Raw genomic sequence first — 19,958 nt, 5'->3', positions numbered from 1 at the left:
GCTTGGTGCTGGTGTGGGAGCTTGCTTCAGCACTGCCAGGTGGGCAGGCAGGGCCAAGGACACACTTCAGAGAAATTATTACATTAATGGTTATGGTCAATATAGATCTTGATCCTAAGAGTTCATGACCTATGCTGTGAGATTTCATGAGTCACTGTGACATTTAAGATACAGGTGGCTCAGTGTAAGTATTCTGCTAACACAGCTTCCGCCAGCACAATAAACACAGAGTTGGGTTCTTTGGTTTAAAGTTTGAAGAGAAAAAACCAGAAAAGAGTAAAAAATGACTTTTGGATGTGTGTGGGGTTACAGTGTAACAAAGCTGAGAAGCCAACCCTTCAGCAGAGATGAGCAGAGGGCTGGGCTGCTTTGACAGAAGCCTCTGTCCTCGACCAGACCCTGTATGTGATGGGCATAGAGCAAAGCCTAATTTTGCAAAGTCAGAAGGTGATGGGCACCAGATGGGTAAAGGCACATGGGAAAACACTGTGGGTGTGGAGTCTCCTTCTCTGGAGGTTTCCAAACCCACCTGGACGTGTTACTCTGCTCCCTGATCAATGGGAACTTGCTTTAGCAGAGGGTTTGACTGGATGATCTCTAGAGGTCCCTTCCAACCCCAACCATTCTATGATTCTGTGATTCTAAGATGGTTGCATCCTCTGCTGAGCAAAGTGCTTCCACTCTGAACTCTTCAGGCAGGAGGAGGATGGTCTATGACATGTTCTGACAAATGAAGAAAGAGCTGGGACACAGCATTACATAGGAAGGTGTTAATGAGCAAGTGGAGCCCTTGGTAGCAGTGCTCCATCCAGGTGGGTATGATCAAGGCCAGGGGACATGTGTGCCAGCAAGCAGAATCACATCAGCACTCTGGATGGAGAAGGGCTGAGGGAGTGACCGCTCCATTCACTTATCTCTTATCTGTTGTATCAGAGTGCTGCTCCCATCAGCACTGCATTGGTTCAGGCCAAAGGACCTAGCACTAGGGGTAGCTTTTGTACAAAAGCAAGTGGATTGAATCAGACAAGCCAATAATAATTAACGAAAGAGTTAGACATTGAACCTTTCTCTAGTGTTGATGGTATTGGGGGATGTTTGTGAACAATTACTCATTGTATCACCCTTTACTTCTGAGCTATTTACTAATTCCACAAGCAATGAAACAGCACAACCTTTGTGATCCTACTGTCCCCTTTTAACTACTAGTGATAAACTACAGCATGTATAGTAAAGCAAATTCACTTCCAGACCCCAGCACCATCTCCACCTGCCCCCACACCTCCACCTTTCCAAGCAGCAGGGTGATGATTTAGTATCAGTCACCCTCCTGGGGAACAGTCCCCTGACTGTCTTGGATGTTGGCCTTAAAACAATGTCTCTTTTGGGGTTTGTGGTCAGTCAGCTGCTGTAACAAGCAGACAACATAGAGATGTGGGAAATGGAGAGCAAGAGAAAGAGCTGGGCAAGTCTCTAGGCTCTGCAGGCCAGAAGAAGTTGGTAAAAGGAACCTGGAATCCAGCGAGATCACTGTGGCATGCAGTCAGTTCAGCTGCCAGACGCTGCAAATTCCCAGGCCTGGAACACTGCTGGTGTCCAGGGCCTCCTTGCTAGTGGCATAGGAGAAAAAGGGGGCTGTTGTTTTTGGTTCCTTAGGGACCAGCCTTCACTGGACTTTTTGTCAGGCTTGTCCTGGAAGGAGATGTCTGTTGCACCAGAGTTGTGTCTTTAGTAGGTCCCTATGAGTGTGCCTGATGAAGGCTATAGTTTCTGAGCAACAGTTGTGTCCTGCAGGGATTCTGTGACAATGCCTTCACTGCACGTCCCTGTTGATCTCTTGGGTCCTCCTCTTGTTGGCTCCCCGGAGCTTATGCAGTTTAGGAAGCCCTTTTGGTTACTACTTTGCTGTGTGATGTCGTGCAAGTTAACTATTAACTATGTGTCATCAGGGTTTTTTATCCCAGCACCACATGAGGGTGTGTGGGACTTTTGCCCTAAGCATCCACCCAGGACTCTCACAGCCGGGCAGAGTGAGGAGGAGGATCCGCTGTCCCTATGCCCTGAGCCATGTCGGCGGCCCTGGAGGAGTTCTGTGGCTCTGTCTTTTGGGTGAGTGGCTGCGTTACCCTTGTTGCCTGTTCTTGGGGTAGGGGAAGGGGAGGCCAGTGGATCCTGAGGCTCACAGCTTGTTCAGCCCATGGGACCCAAATGCCAGTGGTCAACAGAGGTTCTGGTATTTATCCAGGACTGCTGTGGCACTGATTGCTGTGCACTGTCTGGGAGATATCCACGACACACGATGCAAACGACAGTTCCCTCAGTGGACCTTATTTTGTGTGAGCCCTGCAGGGAACACAGGGCACCCTGCATGAACCTCCTGGGGAATGGTTTGGGTCCAGGTGCTGCAGCTGTCTTGGCTCTTGCAAGGGATGGTTACAGGGGAAGCCCTTGCAAGTCCAGGCAGATTAGATGGTTAGGGACCTTGGATGAGTGCTGAAATGCTCAGCGAGGAAGGTGGATGCTGAGGAAAGTCGTGTGAAGAGGTGGGGCAGCAGCTGTAAAAGTGCTGGCTCTTGTGCCATGAGCCCAGTGAGGGCCAAGCCATCGTGACCCAGCTGTCTGTCCTTGCTGCCCCCAGAATGCCTCCTACCTCAATCGTTCAGATGCCGACCTGCCCGAGTGCTTCCAGCAGACCGTGCTGGTTTGGATCCCCCTTGGCTTCTTCTGGATATTGGCTCCGTGGCAGCTCCTGCCCATGTGCAAATCCAAAGCCAAGAAATCATCTGTGACCACACTCTACATCATCAAACAGGTAGAGTGTGGCTGAGAGGGTAGGCTGGAGCAGCCTGGGATGGAAGGGTGGGGAGTGGAAAGCCTCTGGGCTGGAGTCAGGTGTAGGGTAGAGAGATGAGAAATGTAGGAGGGAAGGAGCAATGTGCTAGGGTGCCATCTGGGACAGGAATGTAAAGGGGGGCTCAGGACAGGGCACATCTGAGACGGAGGGGATCACAAGGCTGGGATGCACTGGAAGGGAGGGTGGAGATGTGTACTGGGGCCTCTCATCTTATGAGCTGTTATCCTCCAAGCTGAAAATGATGGCAGTACTCCTGCAGAAGTGCTGCAGCTTCATACGGCCCTATGAAAGCTCCCCAGGCCAGGTTTGGGTTGGAAAGGGTGTAATGGTGTATGGGACATCTGTGGTATCTCCTGGTGGTTCCCAGTGCCCAGGCTGGTCTGGGTGTCCCCTCAGGCTACTCCCCTCTCTTCACAGGTGCTGGTTGCCTTGCTGGTGCTGACGGCAGTGGCGGAGCTGGCACTGGCCTTTGTAGAGGACACAGAGCAGGATCCACTGCCAGCTGTCTGGTACACAAACCCCAGCCTGTACCTCATCACCTGGGTAAGGGTCATCTGCGAAATGTGCTGTGTCACTAGAAACACGGTGTGAGACGCAGGGCTATGAAGCAGGAAACAACCCAGAGAGCAGCGGGAAGCCATGCCTGTGAGGGAGGCGTAGCCTGGGACATGGATAGAGGCAATAGGAGATGGGTAGGGATGATGGGAGATGGGTGGCAACGAGCCCTGTGCACATGTGGGTGGTGCACGAGGGCGATAGGTTGAGGGCAGGTGTCTTGGTTGTTCGCTCCCACTGTCCTTAAAACTGGGATAGATGCTACGGCTGTGAGTGTAGCTCAACCTTCTGGTAAAAGCCTTAGTAGCAGCAGTGTGGTTTTCACAGGGCTGATAGCGCAATGTGAGCATCAGACCACGGCTTGCTGCTCTGGTACCTTACAGCTTCCCGTGGGTTGCTGCTCAGGTTTGTGTAAAGGGTTGAGAAGTGCCATAGGATACCCAGGCAGAGGGGAGCTCTGAGGACACAGGGGCTGTGGAATTTGCTTGGTGGAATTTGCAGGCAGCTTGCATGAGACATGGAATGTTCTGACTATCTTAACAAAGCTGTAATGCTCAGGAGCTACATTTAAGAGCACTTGCTATCCTTTTTTGTATTTTGTCGTGTCATTTATTTGCACGTGCAGAGTTCATCTGAGATTAGAGGGCAAGGGGGCTGCCCAGAGAGGCTGCGCTCCTGGACTCTGGTCTGGCTTTACTTCCAGATCTGGAGGCAATCAATACATAGGAGACAGGGTGTGACTTTGCAGCTGGGTGTATCTGAGCAGGTGGGGTGAGAACAGCTGAAAACAGAAACAGTGTCCTGCTGTAATATCAGGCTGTCCTCAGACCCTGCTTTTCCTATGAGGACATGTTATCTCTTCCTCAAATAAACCTTTGCTACGTGCAATTAACTCCAAGCTTCTGTAGGGTTGGCCCTGGGTTCAAGGCAGTGAATCCCAGCAGATCTCGTGTGCTGGTGTGCCAGGGCACATGCTCCAAAGGCATGTTTAGAGCCCAGACCTATTCCTGCAGCTCTATCTGAACTTCTGACTGGTTTTCCTTCCCCCAGCTCCTGGTCCTGCTGATCCACGATGCGCGACGCTACTGCTTGCGCAGAGACTCAGGGATACTTTACTGCTTCTGGACGCTGTCCCTGCTCTGTGGGATATTGCCGTTCCAGTCGCTGCTCCGGAAAGCCCTGCAGGTCGGGTTTGGCAGGAAGCTCTGCCCTTTGCCGTGGCCACCTTCTGTCCCCAAAGAAAGTCCTTTCAGACCTCATTCCCCAACAAGCTCTCAGTGGTATCGTTGAGGTCCCAGCTGCCCTGGTTGTGGGACCAGAAGAGATCTGAGAAAGAATGGGCTCTTTGAATTCATCTTATCTCTTTGGGGGCGCATTAGGTCTCCAGGACTAATTTCTGTCCTCATGGACTCACGGGAGGAGGTAGGGGAGAAGCAGGGAAGGGCAGAGAAGGGAAGCTGAGTCAGGACCCAGAGCAAGTTTTGTACTGTCTTGTTTGGGCCAGTGTTGTTCCCTGTCCTGGGGGTGGATCTTGTTTCTGAGTGCCAGGTGGCCTTGAGACAAGCTCCAACATTCACCCTGGGCTCTCCATTCCTGCAGGAACCAATCTCTGACGTGCCACGGTTTATCCTTTTCTACATCTGCTATGGGCTCCAGCTGCTGCTCTTCCTTGTCTCAGCTTTCTCAGATGTTGCCCCAGAAGCAAGAGAAATCACCAGGAAGGTACGAGGCCCATGCAGGAGTGGGCTCGGGGTGCCCCATCTTGGCTGTGTGGGGCAGGGCAGAGTGGGCTCCATGCACAGGTTCCTGTGAGAACGGAGACCTGGAGGCTTCAGCAAATGGCACAGCAGGAGTTGGAGCCTGTGGCCCGGGGAAGCTGCATGTATGTCCAAGACTGGGGCAGATTCTGGCTGTGAAACGGGATTCCTGGGGCTGGAGCTGGCATAGTTTGAAACTTGTGTTCCTTAATTAATGACTGGGGCTGCTGAGTCAAGTGTTATCCACACCAGCACTCAGCACCCACAATCTCATGGTGCTCACTTTGCTTTGTACCCTAGAACCCAGAGATGACAGCCTCCTTCCTGAGCTCCATCACCTTCGAATGGTACAGCAGGTGAGCAGGGGTCTGTGTGAGGACAGGCTGGAGAAATGCAGAGGTGCTTTAGGGCTGGCCCAGCCCTGTCTGGGGGAGCCTGCAGCACAGGCTGCTTGGAGTTAATTGTGAGAAGCAGCACGTTCAGTGCAGCCTGAGCTCAGGGCCAGGCTGGGTGTGAAGGCTGTGCATTCGCAGCCAAGACTGTCCCACAGGTGTAGTGTGGGAAATTTGCTGAGGGGAGATTTCTCTGCTCCACAGCACAGTTTTAAAGGGCTACCGCAAGCCTTTGGAGATAGAGGACGTCTGGGAGTTGAAAGAAAAAGACAAGATCCAGGCCATTCACAGTACTTTTGAGAAGAACATGAAGACTGCCTTGAGGAAGGCCCAAGCAGAGCTGGAGAAACGGAAACACAAGAAAAGACGCCGAGAAGGTGACCCGAACCATAGCAACAACATGAGCAAGGCTCAGAGCCAAGACGTCTTGGTGATGGTAAATCCCTTCCTACTCTTGGCCTTGCATGGGACTGAGACATCCAGGTCCAGCCTCAGGGAGTAGAGTCACCTCACCTGCCTGCAGCCTCCTTTGCTAGGTGTTCCCCTCTTTGATTCTGTAAGCCTGTTGGCAGAGATGGAGGAACCCATGACAGGGTCTTTCCTGTCCTTGGCAGATCCCCAGGTTTTGAAAGACCAAGAAAATCTCCATCCTCTGCCCCGCAGAAGGACAGGAACCACTCTCAAGTTTGCTGTACAAGCAGCTATCTTGTCTCTCCATCTTTCTCTTACCCAGATACCTCCCAGCAGTGAAGTCAGAGTGAACATCACTCTGTGATCACCCCTGGCCTCAGATTCTTACTGGGATGCTTGATTTTTAGCCCAAGATGTTCAGGCTAATCTGGGGTTTGCAACAATTGTCTTCAGTGCACAAGAGAGGTGTCAGTACTGGGGGTACATGACATGAGCAGAGGTCAGTGAGAGGGAACATGATAGGAGGAAAATCTAAGGCTTCTCTCAGGATAGCTGGTCTGTGGGTTGTGACACTGCCCTGGCAGCATGCTTCCAGTTGCAGGGAGCCTGCACACCCTACTCTTACTTCTTCTTGGGCTTCCCTATAGGAGGAGAAGCAGACGAAGAGGAAAAAGAAGAAGGGGGACAAAGAGCACTCTGGGCCTCTCAAGGATTACCCCAGGGGCTGGTTGGTGAAAACTCTGGGCAAGACCTTCTGGCAGAACCTCGTGCTGTCGGTAGCTTTCAAGCTGGTGAATGATGTACTTGTGTTCGTCAGTCCCCAGCTGCTGAAGTGAGTCCTTTCTCTCTGTTCCTGTCTCTGGCCTGTCCTGGCTTTACATCCAGACCTTGCACCTCCCCATGTTCAGTGCATCCCGTGCCACCACCTCCACAGGTGTACCTCTCCTAGCCCTGCTCACTGAGGACTTTTTGTGGCCTTCATCAAAGGTGCAAGAATGTGTCGGGTTACAGTTAAATGAGGAACTGAGCTAAGCTGAGCTGAGCTGAGCTGAGCTGGCTGCCCACTCTGTGGGCAGAATCAAAGAGATACAGAATCACAGAACCTTATGGGTTGGAAGGGACCTCGAGGCATCATCTAGTGTCCTTTGTTATGCAGTCCTTCTCCCTCTCTGGAGACAGTCCTGACCCATCTTTGAGGCCCTTTCTGAGCCAGGCCAGATCATGCCAGCAGGACCTGACTGGTGTGTTTTGCAGAGCCACACAGATTCTGTTTATGATCTGATTTGTACAAGTGACTGCTGCTGTGTGTGAAATACAGTGTCCTCAAGGTGGGAGTCCCCAGTTTGCTGAGCATGGAGCCAGCTGTCTGGGCAGAGTCTCTGTCGATGCTCTCGAGAGGATGCTCTCCCTGTGTTGGTTTGGACCCTCCTGCCCAGGTCTGCCTCAGTGGGGTGAGAGTCTGATGGGCTGCTCTGCTCTGCAGGCTGCTGATTGCCTTTGTGTCGGATAAGGAGTCCTTTGCCTGGCAGGGATACTTGTATGCCATCTTGCTCTTCCTGACTAGTGTCATCCAGTCCCTCTGCCTGCAGCAGCACTACACTTTGTGCTTCCATCTTGGCATAAATGTGCGTGCCAGTCTCATTGCTGCCATCTACAAGAAGGTTGGTATGGTCCTGTCATCTCCCCCACTGGCTTCCCCCCAGCTGGGCTGGGGATACTGGCATCTGTTTCCTACCCATTAATCTGGGGTGACTGAGGTGTATATATGCCCTTCACTTCCCAGAAAGACACGGGGAGAGCTCGGTTTGTGGAACACTGGGGATACTGTGGGTGCTGGTTCTGCCTGGGCCTTGGGTGCTGCAGCCATGTGTTTGAGAGCTGCCAGGGGCTGAGGGATGTTTCTCTTCAGATCACCACAACACCCAGGGCAGCTGCCACTAAGATTCCTGCTCAGAGATGTGTTTCTTTGCCTCCAGCACCCAGTGGTGTTGCAGGCAGTAATGACAACACCTATGGCCAGCTAAGAGGCACCAGGAGCAAACCCAGGAGCAGTCTCAGCCAGGCCTTCTCATCCCCTGCTCTGTGCCATGCTGCTGGCAGCCAGGCTGCTCCCAGTCTGCCTTGCAGTGACTGTACATTCTGTCTCCAGGCCCTCACCATGACTGGTGTCACGCGAAAGGAGTCCACAGTGGGAGAGACTGTGAATCTGATGTCGGCTGACGCTCAGAGGTTCATGGATGTGGCCAACTTCATTCACCAGCTGTGGTCAGGCCCACTGCAGATTATCGTGTCCATTGTGTTCCTCTGGGTAGAGCTGGGCCCCTCTGTCCTGGCTGGCATCGTGGTCATGGTGCTGCTCATCCCCCTAAACGCGATCCTGGTCACCAAGTCCAAAACCATACAGGTCAGTGGTGGGTGCAAAAGGCTCCCTGGCCTCCCACTCCACAGACCCACTCTTGCTTCCTTCACTTGTTTTCTACATTCTTCTCCTCTTCCCTGTTATGCTGCAGATCTTTCCCAGCCCAGGAAGTCCAACTGACTTGGGCTGGGGATGTCTCCAGCCTGAGCTAGTGGTAGGCTGAGAGAAGGCAGGTGAGACCTGTTCTACCATCACAGCTGAACTTGAACAGGGCTGAATGCAGCCTTCAGGACTGAAAGCGAGATATTACCAACCACAAAAAATAAAGCTCTACCTTCTAGCTGACAACAGGGTGCTATTGTTTGCCAGGGTCCAAACAAGTTCCATCTTTGTGGGATGGTTTACCTGGGCTCTGCTGCCCACCCTTCCCTTTCCTGTAGTATCCCAGATGTATTTCTAAGGGTGAGCTGCTGGCAGGTTTAGATGACCTCTGTCTCTTGTGTTTGCAGGTGAGGAACATGAAGAACAAAGATGAACGCATGAAAATAATGAGTGAAATCCTCAGTGGAATCAAGGTGAGCAGTGAAGACCCCTCAGGCAGCTGCTGCACCCCTCTTCTTGGTGCTCTGTATCTGGAGGCAGTAGTTTTGAGGCCCTCTGTCTGGGGTAGCCAAGCCTCAGTCTCTGCAATTCCCTTGGCTTCCTCACCTTGTGAAAGGTCAGCTGAAGAAGAGCTCTGGGTGACAGGGACCATGACTTGGGAACCAAAAGAGGGTTTTCTGGGATAGCTGTGGTGGTGAGCAGACTGCCATGGTGGCAGAGGGGCTGGCAGCGACCTCTAAGCTGAGGATGACGGGGTAGAAATGCTGTGAGGAAGTTCTATAAGCCATGAGGCAGAACATGAAAGGGGAGATGCAGCGGCCAAGCAGGCTTCTGAGCAAGCCAGGAGCTGGTGTTGGAGGTGCTGGCCAGCAGCAAGCTGAGCGTGGAGGTGGATGTGCTCATGATACCAGCAGCCACTCACCCTACTCACCCCACAGACCCTGAAGCTTTTTGCCTGGGAGCCCTCATTTGAGGAGAGAGTGAACAAGATCCGGGCACTGGAGCTCAAGGACTTGCTGAACTTCAGTTACCTGCAGTCAGTCTCGATCTTTGGGTTCACCTGTGCCCCCTTCCTGGTGAGTGCCAGCAGGTGTGGGGGAGGCTGCAGCTTCCTCAGAGCTGGAGCTGGGCTGTGTCCAAGGGAATGGGGAAGATTAAGAGCCTTGGCTGCAGCACTCCTGCAGTGAGGGAGGGCTGGCTGACAGATGTCTGGATGTCTGGGATGTATGATCCTGGCCGCTATCCGGAGAGCTGTGCTGGAAAGGGGTCACATCAGAGTGGTGAGATGGGGCCTATAGGAGAAGGGAAGCAGGAGGGTAAGAGGTTCCCAGCAGGAAGGCACTGCTGAAGCCTTAAGAGGAGCACAAGGGTCTAGGCTGCACACAGCCACACTGGTGGTGGCTTTCCCTGCTGTCTGTCCTAGGTCTCGTTGGCCAGCTTTGCTGTCTATGTGCTGGTGGATGAGAATAACGTCCTGGATGCACAAAAGGCCTTCACCTCCATCTCTCTTTTCAACGTGCTGCGCTTCCCCATGTCCATGCTGCCCTTGGTCATCTCTTCCCTGGTGCAGGTCAGCCCTTACATAGAGGTGCAGAGGGATCTTACGATACCTCTGCCAAAATAAGCACATGGGGCTCAGGTGTGTGATGCACTGGGGCCTTGGGCACCACGGGGTCAGTGCACAGGGCTGCTGGCAGCAGGGTGGGACAGGACTCACATGTGTGGCACAGGGCTTGGGGCTGGTGCTTGGGTGGGAGTTGTGTGTATGGGGCTCCTGGCAGCCCACCCAGCTGTGCTCCATGCCCATGTGCCATCCTCTTTCTGCTACTGCAGACCAGTGTGTCAACTGCGAGGCTGGAGCGCTACCTGTCTGCAGAAGACCTGGACACCTCAGCTATCCACCACAAGCCCATTGCAGGTAGGTGAAGCCCCAGGTTAGTCCCTGTGGGCGCCATCCCCAGGCTTTCCCAGGCCTGAGGGCTGGCTGTGTGCCAACAGGCAGTGCCGTGCGTTTCTCGGAGGCCACCTTCTCCTGGGAGCAGGACGGCGAAGCTGTGGTCAGAGAGTAAGTGCTCCGCTCTGCGCCGTGCTGGGGGTGGGTGGGCAGGGAGGGGGATTCTGTCTGTGGTGTTAGCTGGGCATGGCAGTCACCTTTCACAGTTCTGCTAGAAGCCGGTGACCCAGAGACACTGCTCCGTGCCAGTCCTGTGCCGGAGCCAGTGAGTGACCTGGCAGTGCTGCTTTCTCAGCCCTCATGTCCTTGCAGCGTCACCCTGGACATTGCACCCGGGAGCCTGGTGGCTGTGGTAGGGACTGTGGGGTCAGGAAAATCTTCGCTGGTGTGCGCCATGCTGGGGGAGATGGAGAATATCAAGGGACACATCAACATCCAGGTGAGAGCTGCTGGCTGGCATGGGGGGCTTGTGGGGCTGCCTGGGAGCTCACTGGGGAGGCAGCAGGACTGATGCTGAAATGGTGGATCAGGGCAAGGTCAGGCTGCCTGAGGTGCCAGTGCCCAGACTGATGTTCTGATGAGCCTTTTGCCTTTCTTTCCAGGGCTCTGTGGCCTACGTCCCCCAGCAGGCCTGGATCCAGAATGCCACGCTGAGAGACAATATCCTTTTTGGGTCAGAACTGGATGAAGCCAGGTACCAGCAGGTCATCAAGGCTTGTGCCCTCCTTCCAGACCTGGAACTGCTGCCTGCGGGTGACCAGACCGAGATTGGAGAGAGGGTATCAGAGATGGGCATTACGAGTTTCCCATAGCACTTGCAGCAGAGGACGAAGCTGTCATCCTGTGCCAGCTCAGCACTCAGAGAGTTAATTCCCTTCCAGGGCATTAACCTGAGTGGGGGCCAGAAGCAGCGAGTCAGCCTGGCCCGGGCAGTGTACAACAATGCAGACATCTACATCCTGGACGACCCCCTCTCTGCCGTGGATGCTCATGTTGGCAAGTACCTCTTCGACCACGTGCTGGGGCCGAAAGGGCTGCTGCAAAAGAAGGTGAGCATCCCTGCCCTCCTCCCCACCACCTGGCCAGGCAGGAATGTCACTGGTGTGGTGGTAACCATCCAGGGAAGCCTGAGGTTTCTTGCCTGGGACAGAGGCAAACCCTGCTGGGGTTTTCCCATGGGGCTGCAGCAGGCAGGAGAGGCCCCGTGGGTCCCCCAGAGGGTATCTTGTGTCTCCATAGCCAGGCAGTGAAAAACGGAGAGATCCCCAAGCAGGGGATGGAGAGCCTGCAGGCCCATGGCTGGGGAGCCATGGGGGCTCTGATGCTCACTACCCTGCAACCACTTTGTTGCAGACACGGATCTTGGTGACACACAGTATCAGTTTCCTGCCCCAGGTCGATAACATCGTGGTGCTGGTGGCAGGAGCAGTGTCTGAGCACGGCTCCTATAGCACCTTGCTTGAAAGCAGGGGGGCCTTTGCCCAATTCCTGAACTTGTACGGCAGCCAGGAGGAGGATGCTCCAGAGAAAAAGACCACAGGTACCGGGAACACAACGGGGCTGCGGCAGTTAGAGGGGCCGCACAAATGTCTTGTGGTTCTGAAAACCCCACGACCTGATCCATCAGTCTGACCTGACTCTATCCATCCCAGGCCCCTGTGGTGGCTGCTGCGAATCCTTCCCAGCTCTGGCAATCAGCAGCACAAGGACTTTCTGCCTAAGATTTGTACTCAGGCATTGTGTTTAGCAGACAGTGAAGGACTTGTTTAATTGTTTCACTTCCTTTTTAGTTCATTTGTGTTTAAGGGTCACATACTCTTGTGCAGCAGCAGGCTCCGTACCTTAGTGATGCTGGGGTGAGAGAGATCCTTTGGCTTATTCTAAACATGCTATTGGATAACATTTCATCTTTATCGTGTCACTTTGGGAAAGAGCAGTGTCATCTCAGGTGGATGCTCACCCTGCCTGGGCTCAGCCCCATTGCCCAGCTGGAGCCTGGCTATTCCCAGCCTAACTCCACAGGACCCACCTCTACTTGCTCAAAGAGATGTTCCTGAACTGGTGTGATGTGATCTACCAAACCGGGCACCTACTAAACAAGCACAAATGTCAGCTTGAGATCCCACCAGTGGTACTGGGATAAGCCAGCAGCAGGGACTGCCTCCATGCAGGCCTTCAGCCCTACGTCCCCTGGCAGTTCTCTCTACAACATAATGGATTTCTTCCTCCTCCTGCTGAACTGAGCTTGCAGCAGGGTTGGAGAAGGTGTCATGAGTGGTGGTAGTACACAGCCCAGGCCTGGGATGCAGGACAGAGGTGTGGTACATGGGATCTGCTCTCTCCTCAGTGCCTAACCCTGCCTTCCCTCACTCTTGTGCTTGTAGCTGTTGCTTTAGCTGGGGATGAAGAGCAGGGTGATGATGGCATTGACCCTTGCGTGGAAGAGAGACCTGATGATGTGGTGACCATGACCCTGAAGCGAGAGGCCAGCATCCATCGGACAGAGTTCAGTCGCAGGTGGGAACTTGATGTGAGCTCTCAGCACTCTCCCGTGGCCCCTACATTGCCTCCCTAGGAGAGGGGGGCCCTGAGGGCTTCCCTGGGGGGTTCCTGCAGAGAAGAGACTGGGAGCCTCCCTACCTGCTCCTACCGCCAGCTGGACTGTGTCAGGAGCATCTGATCTTGCGGTTACTCACCTGAACATATCATAGCGTTACTCTGTGGTCTTCCTTAAAACTCCTGCTGCTGGCTGGTTCTGCTTTTGGGGATGAGGGTTCTGATTTCATGGCCTAAGGCCTAATGCCTAAGGCTTCCACAAGGCTCATTCAAATCTGCCCTAGTTAGGACACTATTTCTCAGAGGGCTTCAGCACTGGAGTCCCAATGTGGCATAGGTATGGCTACCCAGGAGAGCAGGGCCCATCCAGCACATGGTGAGTAATGGTGCCCACCACCTCCCTGCAGCCTTAGTAAAACCAGCACCAATTCCTGGAAGAAAGCCCAGGAGGAGCCTCCCAAGATGGTGAAGGGCCAGAAACTGATTGAGAAAGAAACTGTGGAAACTGGCAAGGTGAGGAGAAGGTGTGGATGGACGGATGGACGGACAGATGGACGGATGGACAGATGGAGCACTGTGCTGTGTCAGTGCCCGCGGTTTGCTGGGCAGCAGTGATGGGCTGAATGGGTCCACAGGTGAAGCTCTCTATGTATGTGCGGTACCTGCAAGCTGTGGGCACATGGTGCTCTCTCTGGATTGCCCTGGGCTATATTGGCCAGTACATCGCCTACGTGGGGTACAGCCTGTGGCTCAGCGCCTGGACGGACGACGCGCAGCTCTACCTGAACCAGACCTATCCTGTGCAGCAGCGAGACCTGCGGATCGGTGTCTTTGGGGCACTGGGGATGGCACAGGGTGAGTGTGGGAGCACAGGGGACCCTGCTTGCTCACCTGTGTGGCTCGGAAGGGATTTGACTCACAAGGCCTGCAGCCAGCAGAGCAGCAAGGAGTGGGGGGCTCAGCCCTACTGCTGCCTTCCTCCTGCCTGACCTGGGGACAAGTATCAGTCTGAAGCCAGTGTAAATCGCCCCAAGAAGTCTGTGTTGCCCCCTTAGGTTGAAGATAGGTTTTGAGATAGACAGTGCTAGGGCCCAAGACTTTCCAAAGCGTTCACATTGTTCTCCTATGGTGGGATACAGTTACTGGGGCCTCCCAAGAAGGTGGGATGGAGCGCTGCTGCATTGGAACTGCTTCTTGTGTCTATCCCTTGAGCCAAAGGGTCCCTGACACTAGTGTCATGAGCTGGTGATGACCACCCTGTGCTCTCCTTTCAGCTCTCTTCCTGCTGTTTGCCACCATCCTGTGTTCTCGTGGTGCCGTGCGAGCCTCACGGGTTATGCATCAGCAACTGCTCAGCAACATCCTGCGTGTGCCCATGAGCTTTTTTGACACGACCCCGACTGGCCGTATTATGAATAGGTTTGCCAAGGTAAGGGAATGGCCCCAACATGGAGAAAATGCTTGCTCCAGCAGGTCTGGAGAGCGTTGGGTGGTGTCATTACCCTGTTGGTCTTTAGCACTGGGCAGATGAGCCCTGATCGGGGCCTGGAAGGGATCAGAAGGGCATGGTGGATGTGAGGCTGACTGTGAGGCAAAAACAAACACTGCGGGCTCTGCTAGGAGGAGAGTAGACAGCAGAGCACAGGGAGTTATGATGTCTTCTGCTCAGTGCTAGGGAAGCCGCAGCTGGATCCTATGTCCTGTTTTTGGGGCCACTTAGTCAAGAGGGAAGTGGAGAAACTGAAGAGGGTCCAGAGTAGATTACCATGAGCGGCAGAAGCCTAGAGCTCATGTCCCGTAACAAGTTGTTGTTCTGGTTATGGACTCTTAGGAAAAGAAGCCTTTGAATCCCTTTCTCCAGGGTCCCTGACTGCTTCTCCTCACTCCTTTGAATGTTCCAGGACATCTTCACAATAGACGAGACCATCCCCACGTCCTTTCGCAGCTGGCTCTCCTACTTCATGGACATCATTAGCACATTGATCATAATCTCCCTGGCCACTCCATTCTTCACTCTTGTTATCATTCCCTTGGGCATCTTCTACTATTTTGTGCTGGTGAGTAACTAGGGCTTCAGTGAAGCTTCTGCTCTGCTCTAGAGCAGTATCTTTGTTGCTGCTGGGCTTTGTGTTGGTAACCAAGCTGCGTCCCTTGTTTCAGCGCTTCTATATCTCCACGTCACGCCAGCTCCGGCGTCTGGACTCCGTAACCAGGTCTCCCATCTATTCCCACTTTGGTGAGACGGTGTCAGGCCTTTCTGTGATCCGGGCCTACAAACACCAAGGGCGGTTTCTGCAGCACAATGAGAGCACCATGGACATCAATCAGAAAAGTGTTTACTCCTGGATAATCTCAAACAGGTGACTTTTACTCCCTATGCCACAGCACAACCTGCAGCACCTCTGGCCAGCGGCTTCTGGATCCTGAGGGATGTCCCTGAGATGCTGCAGTCCTCCCTCCTGACCTCAGGACCGAGGGTCTATGTAGGAACTGTGGGAGCTCTAGACAGTGACACCATCTGTGGGAAGGAAACAGGGTGATTTTGGAAGCCAGAGTGTGGCCCCCTGGAAGTGTCCAGAGCTTGGGCAGGGTGAGCTGTGCTGTCAAAGGCTGAGATGCTCTTGGTGGGTTCTGGGAGGAGGCTGAATGCTCCAGGCCAGGTAGGAGTGTGATGAGGGCGGTATCTGGTGTTGATGTGTTACTGCGTAGATACTTTGAGCATATGAGGATTGTGCCGTTGACACTCCTCTGATACGTGGCATTACCAGCACAGAAAATGGACCTGCTTGTAGATTTGGCTACAAATCACATGCTGTGTAGGCACAGGTCTCCATGTGTACTGTGTTGGTCTCGGGGGGAGAGCTGGGGATGCTGGTGTCACTGGGCTGGGGGTGTGGGCATGCTGGTGGGGTGCTGGTGTCACTGATGGGCCTTGTGCTCTCCAGTGCCCCTCAGCCCTGCTCTCCTGGCACAGGTGGTTGGCCATTCGACTGGAGTTCGTTGGGAGCCTGGTGGTTTTCTTCTCTGCACTTCTAGCAGTGATTTCAAAGGACACTTTGGAGGGTGGCATCGTGGGTCTCTCTGTCTCCTCTGCCCTCAATGTGAGTAAATTAAAGTGTTTTCTTATTCCAGGGCAGGGCTGTTTCTGGGAGCAGCACCCTGATGTCTCTGGGCTGGCTGTGGGATGCTGCCTTGCCTCCAGCTCTGATCCATGTAGAGGGGATTAGATGGGGTGTCCCTTCACCCAGGAAGCTCCTATGGAGCCAGGGGAGAGCATGTCCCATTGTGAGGGGAATGCTTGCTGCTGTAGAGAGGAATATGTTGCCACTGTGGATAAGAGATGCTGCAGTAAAGCACTTGAAGGGCTAGGGAGTGTAGAGCTAGGGGTCAGGCCAGCGATGTTCATGCCCAGGCTGAGTCTCTGAGCTGAAATGGTTATTTGTGGATCCCACTGAGCTATGCATCCTCTGACTCTGCCATGTAGGTGACGCAGACACTGAACTGGCTGGTGCGTGCATCTTCAGAGCTGGAGACAAACATCGTGGCTGTGGAGAGAGTACATGAGTACATGAAGGTGAAGAACGAGGTGAGGAGACCAGAGTCCAGGCAGACACCTGCTGCCCAGCTTGGTGCTAGCCAGCATCACAGGGTGCATGCCCCCCTAACACTCCTGTGCCTCCAGGCTCCATGGGTGACAGAAAAGCGCCCGCCCCAGGGCTGGCCCAGCAAAGGCGAGATCAAGTTTGTTGACTATAAAGTTCGCTATCGACCTGAACTGGAGCTGGTTCTTCATGGGATCACCTGCAGTATTGAGAGCACTGAGAAGGTGAGGACCTGGGCATCTGCCCTCACCAAATATTTTCTCAGCTTCAGTCTGTGGGCTGGGGAAGGACACTGACAGGATGTGGCTCCAGGGGACCCAAGCTGCAGGGCAGAGATCGAAGTAGACAGTCTGGGAGATGGTGATTGTAGATGCAGAGCAGGAAGGCCCAGCAGACCAAGAAAAAGAGAATTTGTTCTGTTTTCTTCAACTCTGTCAGCTGGTCTTAACGAGCTGTTTCTACAGGTTGGGGTTGTGGGCCGGACTGGAGCTGGAAAATCCTCCCTCACCAACTGCCTCTTCCGGGTGCTGGAGGCTGCTGGAGGGACGATCATCATTGACAATGTGGATATCGCAACAATTGGCCTCCATGACCTGCGCCAGAAACTCACCATCATCCCCCAGGTGAGCTGACCCCATCCTCCCGTGTCCCACCACTGCACATCCTCCTCAGGCTCTGATCCCTGCACAACACAGTGTCCTTAGTGTGCCCCTGGGTGCTGTGGAGGGTCCAAGAGCCTGTGAGCATATGCTGTCACCACCTTCCCCACCCAGCTGCAGGGTGGGCAGGCTATGGTCAAACTCAGGGGCCTGGCACAGCTCCAGCAGCTTCCTTCAGCCCTGCTGAACAGCCATGGCATGGTTGAACAGCCATGGTGTGGCTGAACACGGTGCTCTCGTTGGCAGGACCCCGTGCTCTTCACTGGAACCCTGCGGATGAACCTGGACCCCTTTGACCAATACCCAGATGAGGAGATCTGGAGGGTCCTCGAGCTGTCCCACCTGAAGACATATGTGCAAAACCTTCCCGAGAGGCTGTTGCATCTCGTGAGCGAGGGCGGGGAGAACCTGAGGTGAGCAGAGGAGCGGGGCTGTGCCCAGCTCTCCTCCCTTCCCCAGTGCCAGGGGTCAGCCCTGAACAGCAGCCTCCAGCAGAGCAGCTGCCCAGAGATGAGGACACAGAAGCTTCTGGTAGCAAAGGTGGGAGAAAACAGTCTGTCCCGGAGCCAGTGTCAGTCAGTCCTTCCATGGCTGCCCAGTGCGCTGTGTGCTCAGCTAGGGGAAGGCCAGGGAAGGCTGGGCAGGCATGGTGCTGGGATCCAGGCCGTGTGTGGCCGTAAGCTTGCAGAAGCCTTGCTGGTGTCTGCCTAGTAACACATGTTCCCCACCTCATGCCAGCACTGGGCAGAGGCAGCTGGTGTGCCTGGCCCGCGCCTTGCTCCGCAAAGCCAAGATCCTCATCCTGGATGAAGCAACAGCAGCCGTAGATCTGGAAACGGATCATTTAATCCAGTCGACAATCCGGAGCGCGTTTGCCGACTGCACCGTCCTTACCATCGCCCACCGCCTCCACACCATCATGGACAGCAACAGGTACGGCAGGGCAGTGCCGCGGGGAAGGGGCACCTGGACTCCCAGCATGGGGTGAGAGATGGCCAGCAGCAGAAGCAAGGCTGCACCCGAGGGGCAGGGCTGGGTGCAGTGCTCAGGACCACAATGTAGAGAGCTTCTGTGCCGAGGCGGTTGAACCATGGAATGTGGCTATATGAGTGAGGATCAGGGGGGCTGTAGTGCAGCGCTACTGGCCTGGACCCGGGAGCTCAGGCCTTCTCCTTCTCTGCCAGGGTGATGGTGCTGCACGCCGGGAGGATCGTGGAATACGACAGCCCTGAGGAGCTGCTCAGGAAGCAGGGCGCCTTCGCTGCCATGGCAAAGGATGCCGGCATCAGCAGTACGGAGAGCACCGCGCTGTAGGTGGAGAGAAGCAGCTGCGGGTGCACAGGCACCAGCCTCTCCCACAACCCACCCTCTGGCTCTGCCGCGGACACAGCCGCTTCGCTGGCTCTCAGAACAGAGGGTCTGGACTTGAATGGACTGTTAACGTTGCTAGCACACCCTGCCTGCTGTGCATATGAGGATCTGGAGCTGCTTAATTCATTCCAGTATACAGGGGAAAGTATACTCCCTGCCAGGCAGGGAGACCATGACCCCTTGGGGGTCTTACTTTTTGTACTTCACCCTGCCAGGGGAACCTTTCTGAGATGCTTTAGCACTATAGAATCAAATCTGAAGTTTAATTTGAGAGTGAATGTTATAATTTATTTACTTTTTGTAACTGTTGCTAGTGTTGCAATTAAAAGTCTGACTTAAGGCATGTTAAGTAGGCCTCAGTTTAGCTTTAAGCCTGGCTGCTGTGTGGGGGGATGGGTAACACAGACTATTCACACATGGGATAGATGTGACAGTCACAGATGCACAGTGGTGTGGAGTCCAAACGGAGTGGTACAGCTCTACCCAGGCACAAGCAGTGCTCTCTGGCAGGGGAGCTGGGGCAGCCCGGGCCTGCCTGCCGTTCCTGTGGATGCAGCTCCCTTTGGCTGTTGTGCAAAGTAATGGGGTGATGGAAACCACTAGTGGGTCAGATTGTGGCTCCAGACTACAAACCAGATTGTGGGGGAGAGACACACACCACACACAATCCTGAGCATAAAAGGCAGGAGTGGCAGCACTGCCAGCAACTGCTGGCACCCAGGGAGCCTGTGCCTGTGCCCACTTGCCCACCTATGGCAGGGACAACCCCTTCACCTTGGCTGGTGCCAGAAAGGACACAAGCCTCACTCCCCCACCTGAACCTTGTAACAAGCAGCAGGGCAGGGGGAGAGGATAGTGCAAGCACTACTTATTAAATGAAGAGTACACACTATTTTAATCCACCTCTTACAATGGCTTATCTGGTTACAGCTGCAGCTCGGGGCTGCTCTGTCCAGTGTTGTAGAAAGAACTGCACAGGGTGCTTTCGGTGGCAAGTCTGGTCTGTGGTCTTGCCATCTTTCTCCACCTTCTTCAGTTTCATGTGTGGGCATACCTGTGAGCCATCAAATAGGCAAGAAGCTTTGCAGAGTCCAAGGGCCACTGCCACAAGTACCTCATGCATGTTTGAGGGCACCTGGGACATAATATCAGGGTCTAAGAAGGGAACAGGCTTAGGTGAGCTGCTTTGGGGACATCAGAGTATTAAACTGTTGGGATTGTCTCCCTTTTTTGTGTTTTTTGTTTGTTTGTTTGTTTTTTCTTACATCCCTGCTGTAAGCGTCCAGGATACGTCTCTTCTAGGTAGCTGGTAACTTGTCTTCAGATTTCCCTCCAACACATTCAGTGAGGGAAGATAATGAGAGAGAGAGAGAGGTGGAAACATTTAAA

At 54.0% G+C, this 19,958-nt stretch overlaps 1 protein-coding gene across 1 annotated transcript; it reads left to right on the top strand.

Annotated features, from left to right (window-relative positions):
- The first annotated feature begins 2,064 nt into the window (after nucleotides 1–2,064).
- ABCC2 (ATP binding cassette subfamily C member 2) lies at nucleotides 2,065–18,802 on the top strand. The gene is made up of 32 exons (XM_062001001.1): nucleotides 2,065–2,106; nucleotides 2,636–2,809; nucleotides 3,269–3,394; nucleotides 4,457–4,591; nucleotides 5,006–5,128; nucleotides 5,464–5,519; nucleotides 5,760–5,991; nucleotides 6,614–6,798; nucleotides 7,450–7,627; nucleotides 8,116–8,370; nucleotides 8,835–8,900; nucleotides 9,366–9,503; nucleotides 9,851–9,997; nucleotides 10,261–10,345; nucleotides 10,426–10,492; nucleotides 10,694–10,820; nucleotides 10,984–11,160; nucleotides 11,263–11,430; nucleotides 11,735–11,921; nucleotides 12,766–12,898; nucleotides 13,345–13,450; nucleotides 13,573–13,792; nucleotides 14,212–14,366; nucleotides 14,839–14,994; nucleotides 15,098–15,297; nucleotides 15,912–16,038; nucleotides 16,422–16,523; nucleotides 16,620–16,763; nucleotides 17,004–17,162; nucleotides 17,445–17,611; nucleotides 17,937–18,131; nucleotides 18,383–18,802. The coding sequence occupies exons 1-32, from the start codon at nucleotides 2,065–2,067 to the stop codon at nucleotides 18,510–18,512; spliced, it is 4,662 nt and encodes a 1,553-aa protein (XP_061856985.1). The 3' UTR covers nucleotides 18,513–18,802.
- Nucleotides 18,803–19,958: the final 1,156 nt, after the last annotated feature.

The sequence above is a fragment of the Colius striatus genome, chromosome 8, assembly GCF_028858725.1.
Source record: "Colius striatus isolate bColStr4 chromosome 8, bColStr4.1.hap1, whole genome shotgun sequence".
Lineage (NCBI taxonomy): Eukaryota > Metazoa > Chordata > Aves > Coliiformes > Coliidae > Colius > Colius striatus.
This window is presented reverse-complemented; position numbering and strand designations above follow the sequence as displayed.